At 43.2% G+C, this 10,583-nt stretch overlaps 1 protein-coding gene across 4 annotated transcripts in view; it reads right to left on the minus strand.

Annotated features, from left to right (window-relative positions):
* Nucleotides 1-10,583, minus strand: part of LOC137431166 (uncharacterized) — an 808,282-nt gene that overhangs the window by 636,178 nt on the left and 161,521 nt on the right. For all 4 annotated transcript variants that reach the window (XM_078781584.1, XM_078781583.1, XM_078781585.1 and 1 more), the window contains one exon: nt 305-378. In XM_078781584.1, coding sequence (XP_078637710.1) covers nt 305-372 — 68 coding nt within the window. In that variant the 5' untranslated portion in view covers nt 373-378. The remainder of the gene's footprint in view (nt 1-304; nt 379-10,583) is intronic.

Raw genomic sequence — 10,583 nt, forward strand, 5'->3', positions numbered from 1 at the left:
CTGTGGCCCTGAGATGGATTTGTTTGGTCTACTGTTGGTGTAGGACAAGCATGATAGGCCGAATGTTCTCCTCTTGCATCAAAGTTCCTTGTTATTTCAATTCACAAACACCTTATTCAGGGTAGACCATGTACATTTTTGTCCAGTTGCTGGCAATTTGATGTCACACATACCACCAAAAGGTAGGCAATTTAAATGATGTGAACAAGGGATCATGTGTTCTTTGTAAAATTTCTGAATTGGAAAAATAAAATCCATACATTGGCATTTATGGATATTGGTGAGACTTTCACTGGAATCCTACCGTCTTGTTGAGACGTGCTCCACATCCAGCTCTCCGATAAGCTCTGCCATGCCTTTTCTCCGGTACATCGCGGCCTGTGGGTGATAACATTGCTGGCATTAGCCATGACAACAGAACTTTACATATATGACTGGTACTTTTAACTCTGACAAAATAATTGCACTAAAATAACAAATCGTAAAGAGCAAAACGTTTGTTGTAAAATTCAGGACCATGATGGAAGTGAAATTGTGAAAGGTTCAAGAGTTCTGCAAACTTGCATTGATTACAAACACAAAGTTCTGAAATGAGTAATTATATAATTTACTTTTGGTGAGATTTTTTTAAAATATATATGTATACTACTCCTTCCACTTCGTTGTCGAAAAACGTATTTATTATTTTGGGATTTTTTTTCCAGACATGATGTGTATGATGAGCATGATTTATTTATATGGCAGCCTGCAGCCTCCTCACTCTCTGCAGACCTGGACCAAATCACAGACTGGGCAAACAAGTGGAACATGTCTTTCAATCCTGACAAATCTCACACTCTTACGATGTCTCTCTGAAAAGACCGACTGGACAACCCTCCCATCCACTTTCTGAATAATCCTCTCCAAGAAGTTCTGTCACTCAAGCTTTTGGGTCTCACTATCTGCCATGATCTTTCCTGGGAAAACCACAAGGCAGTCGGCAAATCTGGCCTCCAAGGCAGTCGCCGACTGGGCATCCTCCGTCGTGCGAAGTCCTTCCTTGGCACACCTGAGCTCCTCACCACATACAAGGCTTTCATCCGCAGATCAATGGAATACTTTTCCCCCCTCTGGGCTGGTGCTCCAGCCTCACACCTAGCTCGTCTTCACGCTGTTGAAACCAAAGCGTTCAGAATCATTGGAATCTCCCGCGATGAAGCTACCTCCGAGGGCCTTTCACTTACTCACCGCAGGCAGGTTGGTGGTCTTTCTGTCTTCTACCGACTCCTCTCCAGCCTTGCTCCTCCAGCTCTCTCTGGGCTCTGTCCCCCAAATATTCCTGAAGGTCGCACAAGATCTGCCTGCAACCCTCTTATGGTTAAACTGCCAAAATCAAGACTCTCTGCTCACCTTCACTCCTTCATTCCTCTTTTCTCCCACCTCTGGAACAAACTCCCTCACTCTCTTCAATCTCACTCCTCCCTCCAGGTCTTTAAAACGGCTGTTCACCACCATCTCTTATCTTTCCCCATCCAAAACCTTGATCTTTTTTACCCCTGCTAATTTCACCCCAAATCCACTTTTTTTGAAATACCAGCTTCTTTCCTGGAAGTCCTTGGTGTCCTTGTGCTTATACTTCTCCCACCCCCCCCCCCCCCCCTTCCCACGCCACCTCCCCCCAAGCCCTCTCCCTTCCACACATTCCCGATGTCCCTGCTCTCAAATGTTGTGTTTATGTGCTTCCCCTTCTCTCCCCATCTTGTCTACCGCTCCCCTTTTTATATACTTTGTTTGTTTGTCTGTTTGATTTGTTTGTGTGATAAATGTTAGTTCGCTCTTTCACGAGCCTCGATTCTTTTTACAAAAAAAATATATATATATATGACTTTATGTGTGATATAAAATGGTAATGGATGATTTCTTTCAAATATTTTAGCATTGATCTGGTTAATGATGAAAACTTCCAATTTAGATGCTCCATTTAAATTATGATTAAAAAATTTTTATGCATACTCTCTGCCCCCTCCACACTCATGCCGCCAGGCCCTTTGTTGCCCGATGCAAAGTGAATGATAAATCCCTTGTGCTGTGGATTATCATGTTGATGTTGCACTTTCGATCGAGATTACTCAATAATTTGTTTGTGAGCGTTTCTGCTCAGCCTAAAGTAAAACGAAGTTTCTATATTTTAAAAGTTCACTCATGCAGCTTTTTAACGGCAATTTCTATTATACCCTTTTAAAAAGCTTGTATGCTTTTTTTTTAATGAGGTGTGCATGAAGCAAAGGTAATGAGGTGTGCACTCTTTGATACTAATTTCTCTCATTACCACCACCTACAGGTGTTTTCAGGTTGTGGATGGAGGTTATGTTTTCATCCCTGTCTGTTTATTACTTGCGAAAATCTAAAAAAAATTCAAGTATATTGGTTGGTATTGAGCATTATTCTGTCTGTCTGCCTGTTTGTTTGTCTGTTTGTTTGTCAATCACCTACATGTCACAATTTTAAACTGATCTTTACGAAACTTCACCAAACGGTAGAGTTGGTCATAAGAAAGAAGCCTATTGATTTTGAGGTCAAAAGGTCAAAAGGTCAACATAGCCAAAGGTCATCAACTGTCAAATTTCTAAAATTGTCAATTTTCATCTGATTGACTTGAAATTTGAAGAGGATTTACATATCAGGTCACTGAATTCAACCACCAAGGTAGACAGGTTGGACAGGTTCATTCGACAAGGACAAATCGATTCAATTTTGATGAAGATCTTGATCCGGATCTGTATAAGAGAATTTTTAAGTGATTCTTCACCATTGAGATATTGGACCAAAAACGATATACAGCACAAGATTTCAAAAGGTTGTGGACGGATTATGACAATACTCGGTGGACTAGAGGGGTAGGTGACGAGAACAAACCTGTTCGATTTTGGTTCCTGTCTAGATTCATATCCGGCCTATCGGTGGGATGCAAAACGTAAACTATTCAGTGTTGCGGAGGTATGCACTGCACTGAGTGCCATTCTAGTTATCATGGTTATTGGTATTATTCCTGGAATTTTTTCTTCAAAGAGAATCAGGAGTTTTACATTTTATTGAACTTCCAATATAGTCTTGAAATGTACAATACTGTGTAATCCCCATATACTCAAGTTTGTGAGCATGTGTTACATCTCCAGTTCCAATCAATTTTTTGTGCTACATTAATAGTTCCACTCATTACTGTGTGAGATACACACACGGACACAGGCGTCAGTCTTCAATTAAATACATCACATTTCATTGCTTTACTACCATGGTGATGACCATTCTTATGACCTGGATTTACGTATTTAAATTGTTTTCGAACATATTTGATATCACCACACTCATGCAGCTTTTTAACGGCAATTTATGTGACTATTCAAATAACTTGCTTAATTCCCAAAATGTTTCTTCATTGTAAAAAGGGAACAGACATCTTCTGCTTCACATAATAAATTCTCCACATAATGAATTATGATGCTCTTTTCATAATTATGATAATCTAAAATAATGGTGTTTTAACTGCACAACTGACACCTTTTTTTTTTCTTTTTTTTCGTATACAAGATCGAGGCTTGTGTAAGAGCCCTTTAAAACTATTATACTCCTTGAGGTCAATTCTGATAAAAACATAGCAAGAAAGAAAGGCAAATAAATGATTTAATCAACAAGAATCAAGAAATGTTTCACAATAGTCTGATAAAACAACATTTTAGACATAAACTGCGTATCATCAGAAAGATCCATATTCAACATTGAAGGCACACAAAAAGTAAACAAAGCAGATACATCTATCTATAATTCCAGTAATCTCTGTGTGTGTGTGTGTGTGTGTGTGTGTGTGTGTGTGTGTGTGTGTGTGTGTGTGTGTGTGTGTGTGTGTGTGTATGTGTGTATGTCTGTGTGTTTGTCTGTGACCGCTGTTTCTCGACAACCACGGGTCCGATATACTTGAAACTTGCCAGGTATATTGCTGGGGACCCGAGGATGTGCCTTTTCAAGGTTTCATATTAATCGGACAAGTAGTTACCGAGCTATGTCCAAAAAACGATTCAACCAATCAGAGAGCAGCGAGTTATCACGTGTGCCGAACGTGGCGAACAGACTCTGCCTCGGACGGCACATTTGAGAGCGTATTCATTTATTTCACGTTGGCAAACTATGTTGCCGCTATGTTGGCGTTAAACTATGTTTTAAAACTAATTAAAACTAATTTGCGATTCTTTCGCTTTCCTGCACGTTTGTGCACGCTATGGCGATTTCTTTACCAAACTCCGCAAGCCGTTCGCTTTGGACCAAACCATTTCATGTAAATAGAGGGGGGGGGATTGTCACCGTACTCGCAAGCCGTTCGCTTTGGACCAAACCATTTCATGTAAATAGAGGGGGGGGATATAATTTTAGATATAGATATAGTACGGGCATGCCCTAGTTTTGTTAAAGAACATAATCATCCCGCTTAGGCTGTGTAAAACATAATTGTGATTGTTTGTCTCAAAGTACATTGTTGTCATAGTATATAACTCACAAACACACGACCACATGCATTATAATTTTTCTATGATGTCACACTGATGTATGATCCTGAAGAATGTTATAAGCTCTTCTTTTAAAATGTGATTTTCTATTCAAAAACACCAATCTACTCTAACATAGCCAATCGTCATGAACACCCTGTACAAAGAAATGTAAAGCAAAATGTCAACAAGAGGACCTCGACCTCGACCTCGACCTCTCCAGGTCGAGAGGACCTCGACCTGGAGCGCTGTAATTTAATTTAAAATGCGCTTTTATTATTTATTTATTTTTATAATAATTATCTGAGTAAGCCTGAATTTAACATCAAGCATTCCCATACTATAATGGAGCTATGACATATGTATATATGTGTGTATGTATGTATGCAGCCAAAACTCCAGGGAATGCATTTTTCATGTATTAAAATGATTACACAACCTTTTTGGGGAAACTTAAGCAAGAATTCAATTGTAAAGATACATGTGCACACAAAACAATTTAATTTCAAAGTAATTAAATAATGCAACCATCACAGAACATGGTCATTAGAGCTGAAGTATAATATTTATATATTGGAATTGGGAACCGTTGTAGATGGGCACTTCAACCAGTTAATTGAATGTGAGTACAGGAGGGCCGTGTGGGCTTTGTTTGTGGGCTTTGCTCTATCGTGTTGACTGTATTGAGGCAAGGTTTACGGATTGCGATCAATGCCCTCGAATAATCGCGGGCCGGCGAACCATTTTCCACATTTATTCACCTAATTTTCATGGGCCGTCAACACAATAATGCCCTCAAATCGTCCAGCATCATAATCACCATCGTCTCCATCAACTCGTATTTATCATTGCCATCATCAACCTCGCCATCGCATTATTGGATCAATTTTATCATCATTATTATGAAAAGGTAAGTACGTTTTATGATCTTAATTACTCAATAAAATTAACTTTCTTTTATGTTCTTAATAATGATTTTATTCATGAAAATAAACAGCACAAAACAATACACAAACACGTTAATTAAGGCGATAGCTTGGCAAATGGGGTGACAAATTCAAAAGTTGAAATCCCTAACCCTAAATACCCATTACCACTTAGGGGGTTTTCGCCGATTTGTGGTTCACGGGGATTTTCAAGAACGTAACACTGAGAACGGCAAGGCCTTCCTGTATCATACTAAAATACGCAATTTGGTGTCTGCCTGTCTGATGGCGATGCATTCGATCGTTACTTATCCAATCTCAACCAAACTTGACAGGAGGATTAAGAGTCACACATTGGAGGTTGTCGGACTTCATTCCCTCCCCACTCATGAAGAGGCTTTTCTGTCTTGGGCGAAATACGTCATTCGGGTGTATATCCGTGTTAAGACAGCTAATCGTGGCATATTTCCAAAGCTGCTTCTAATAACAAAAGTAATAACAACACAAATGAAGATAGCATAATATTAATGTTATTACAAAACGATATGGATATTAATAATATCCCCTCTACTGTAATACTGTACAGATATACTGTGGTCTACATACCTCAGAGAGGATTTCCAGAGAGGATAATAATATTTGTGAACATTTTGTCCATTCCTGCCACTCACTGACTGGATGTACTAGTACTATAAATGTATTCAAGCCCTTAGCTTGGTGTGTATTTATATATACATATATGAATGAATGAATGAATGATCGTTTTAAGGCCATTTTCCCCGCTAGAGCAGGGGTTAGCCTTGCGGGCCCCATGACAATCATGGTTCCCTGTTTTGAGGCAATGTTTTTATGGCCGGATGCCCTTCCTGACGCCAACCCTTGGTCGCCTCTTACGATGCGCAGGGATACACAACAGGGATACACAATGCGCAGGGATGCGCAGGGATGTACCTATTCTAAGCCGGGGTACACAACGTGATCAATCATCCCAGTAAGCTGGTACTCAATTTGCCGACCTCGGAAGGATGACAGGCTGAGTCAACCCCCCTGGCGTTAATTCAGCGATCGACCGGGATTCGAACCCAGGATCGTAGGACCCCAAGCCAGCACACTAACCGCTAAGCCAACACCAGGCTACATACACATTTATACATCCACTTTTTTGTCACCATGAAGCCATGAAGAAAGAAGCTTACAAAAAGTGGCAAAAGAGTAAATACCCTCAAGATAAAGATGATAATAAATGCTTGATAAGGAAATAGCGATAGCAAAGAGCAAAGTACATGAAGAATGCGAGTAAAGCTTAACCACATGACAGGGCAAGAATAAAAATTTTCAAAATAGCCAGGCAGATGGTAAAGGAGAGAAGGGACGTGGTAGAATTGAAATATTTGAAAAACAAAAATGGACATCTCCTTGTGAAAAAGATGATACTGATAAGGAAAAAGGTGGAAAGAAAAGCTTACTTTGAGAAACTTTTGAATGAAGAAAACGAATGGGAGAATGGCATGGAATGGATTAGATTTGAAGGTTCAGAAGAATAGATGTGAAAAAGTGGAATCAGCTATGATAAGTTCAAAGAAATAAAAGGCAGCAGGTCTAACTGGAATCTTGTATGTCTGGTTGTGTATAAAAGTGTATAACGTTGTGTATAAAAGTCTGGAAAGGAGCAATCACTGAAGATTGGGCAAATAACAATACCATGCCCTTGTTAAAGATGAAGGGAGACCATCTATAATGCTAATCTTACAGAAAAGTACAGCTAATTGAGTAGGCATTGAAAGTTTTTGAAAAGGCGGTTGAAAGAAGACTAAGAAAAGTGGTAAATATTGACAACAAACAATTTAGTTTTATGTCAGGAAGATCAATTTTTTTATACAAAGTTGAAGATTGTGTAAGAGCTAACACATAAAACACATAAAAATATAATAAAGGGAGCGGGAGACAAAAGAGGGGGAGAGAGAGAAGCACGCAAGCGCAACAAAAGTAGAGAACAGGGAATGTCAGATCTGTGGAAGGAAGAAAGCTGGGGAGGAGGAGGGGGCGTATTCGGTATAAAACAAATGGATACTACAAGGAGAAATGGATATAATAGTGATGAAAGAATTGATGAAGAAGAAAGGTTGTGATTCTCATGCAAATTATTGTACACTGACTTTTAATTGAATGCTGAAAGTGAAATGGAAGCAAAGGAGATGTTTCAAAAAAGGAAATGTGCAATAGAGAACAAAGGTTTGCATGTCAAAATGAATGAAAAGAGAGAAGGCTTTGCATGAGTAGCGAAGAAGGAGAAAGGAAAGAAAGTGGACTATGGTCTTGCTCAATATGCGGAAAATAAGTTGCATCTGATTCAATTTAAGGTAGGCAGTGTTACAGATGGTGTCACAAGTGGTGCAGTGGTATCACTGGAAATTTGGTAATAAAAGCTGGCATTTTCATATGAAAACGATGTAAGGATCAATCATTTCAAGAAGATTAAGAAGAAAAAGAAATGCTCCTGGGTTATGAATTCCTTTGAGAAAAAGTCAAAACTTTATGTCACCTTGGAGACCTGACAGAGGCGTCAGGAAGCCCAGAATTGACCATTAGATCAAGATCAAAATGAGGCTGAAATAGGGGAGACAACTCGGTGATTTCATGAAACATGCAGACATTCCAAGTTCGAGTTATAAAGCCTATACCAAACCGGTATTGATGTAGGGAAGAGAAAGGTCGGCAATGCGGATGAAAGACACAAAAAGAATGGAATGGACAGAGATGAAAATTATATGATAGATGAAAGGATTGTCTCTGAAATAAAGAATGCCAAGCTGAGAAATCAGGAAGACATAGAAAAAAAATTAATACTAGTGAAGAAGAATGAAGAATGTAGAAAGTGTGTGTGTGTGTGTGTGTGTGTGTGTGTGTGTGTGTGTGTGTGTGTGTGTGTGTGTGTGTGTGTGTGTGTGTGTGTGTGTGTGTGTGGTGTGTGTGTGTGTGTGTGTGTGATAACATGCACGATTGTGATTTACTACACATATTATACGTGACACATCATACACGAAACATTATACTGTATATTATATACACACATATTATACATGACATGTTGTACTGTTTATTGTGAACACACATTATGCGTGACATATAACACATATTTCAAACACATAAATCCACACGTTAACGGAGGTGGATACTTTTGAGACCTGGCTTGGTCTCTGTTCCACCTCCTGAAACCAGATTATGGAGACAACAAACAACACACGCACACAAACAAAAGCATGCCAGACTAGAGAGTTCTACAACACGATACACTGGGCAATATTACTTCAATTTTAATAAAATTAAGATTTTAACAATAGTTAAAAATAATTCCAAGAATTTACTGCTACTGGAGTAGTACAGAAGCAGTCCCGAACACCTCCCTTATAATAACAAACAAACAAACACACACACACACACACACACACACACACACACACACACACACACACACACACACACACACACACACACATATACACTAGCTGAGGTACCCGGCTTCGCCCGGGTTGAATAAGAATAATACAAATATATGATGAAAAGAACATGTATATTTTAGAGCAATATCACAGTACATTTCCTACATGACGTTTTGTCAATTTTCAATTTCTCAAAACCTCTTGGTATACAACATTTCTGGTTTTCTTACTTGGTGCCAAGACATAAAGATGCTTGGTTTTCCAACCTCGAGCAGCCCACGTACAGCTGGCCATGGGAAGTACCCGGCATTGCCAGGCGGGGGAATGGAGGGGGAGGAGAAGGGGAGGGGAGGGGAGGGGAACGGGGGGGGAGGGGAGGGGAACGGGGGGGAGGGGAGGAGAGGGTGGGGGAGGGGAGAAGAGGGGGGGAGGGGAGAAGAGGGGGGAGGGGGAGGAGGAGAGGAGAGGAGGGAGGGGGGAGGAGGAGAGGAGAGAGGGAGGGGGAGGAGGAGAGGAGAGGAGGGAGGGGGAGGAGGAGAGGGGAGGGGGGAGGAGGAGAGGGGAGGGGGAAGGGGGAGGGGGGGAGGAGGAGAGGGGAGGGGGAGGAGGAGAGGGGAGGGGAGGAGGAGAGGGGAGGGGAGGAGGAGAGGGGAGGGGGGAGGAGAGGGGAGGGGGGAGGAGGAGAGGGGAGGGGGAGGGGGAGGTGAGGGGGGAGGGTGAGGGGGAGGGGGAGGGGGGAGCAGAGGGGAGGTGGAGGGGAGGGGGAGGGGTGAGGGAAGGGGGGAGTGGAGGGGAGGGGGAGGGGAGGGGGGAGTGGAGGGGGAGGGGGAGGGGAGGGGGGAGTGGAGGGGGAGGGGGAGGGGAGGGTGGGGAGGGGGAGAAGAGGGGGGAGGGGAGAAGAGGGGGGAGGGGAGGAGGAGAGGAGAGGAGGGAGGGGGAGGAGGAGAGGAGAGGAGGGAGGAGGGGGAGGAGGAGAGGAGAGGAGGGAGGGGGAGGAGGAGAGGGGAGGGGGGAGGAGGAGAGGGGAGGGGGAAGGGGGAGGGGGGGAGAGGAGAGGGGAGGGGGGAGGAGGAGAGGGGAGGGGGAGGAGGAGAGGGGAGTGGGAGGAGGAGAGGGGAGGGGGGAGGAGAGGGGAGGGGGGAGGAGGAGAGGGGAGGGGGAGGGGAGGTGAGGGGGGAGGGGGGAGGGGTGAGGGGAGGGGGGAGGGGGGAGCAGAGGGGAGGTGGAGGGGAGGGGAGGGGTGAGGGAAGGGGGGAGTGGAGGGGGAGGGGGAGCGGAGGGGGGAGTGGAGGGGGAGGGGGAGGGGAGGGGGGAGTGGAGGGGGAGGGGGAGGGGAGGGGGGGAGGGGGAGTGGAGGGGAAGGGGAGAGGGGGAGGGAGGGGGGAGGGGGTGGGGAGGGGGAGGGACGAGGGGAGTGGGAGGGGGGTGAGGGGGGAGGGGAGGGGCGAGGGGAGTGGGAGGGGGAGGGGAGGGGTGAGGGGAGTGGGAGGGGGGGAGGGGAGGAAGAGGGGGGAGGGGAGGGGGGGCAAGCCCGGGTTGAATAAGAATAATACAAATATATGATGAAAGAACATGTATATTTTAGAGCAATATCACAGTACATTTCCTACATGGCGTTTTGTCAATTTTCAATTTCTCAAAACCTCTTGGTATACAACATTTCTGGTTTCTTACTTGGTGCCAAGACATAAAGATTGCTT

Source organism: Myxine glutinosa, chromosome 7 (assembly GCF_964187855.1).
Source record: "Myxine glutinosa chromosome 7, kmMyxGlut1.1, whole genome shotgun sequence".
Lineage (NCBI taxonomy): Eukaryota > Metazoa > Chordata > Myxini > Myxiniformes > Myxinidae > Myxine > Myxine glutinosa.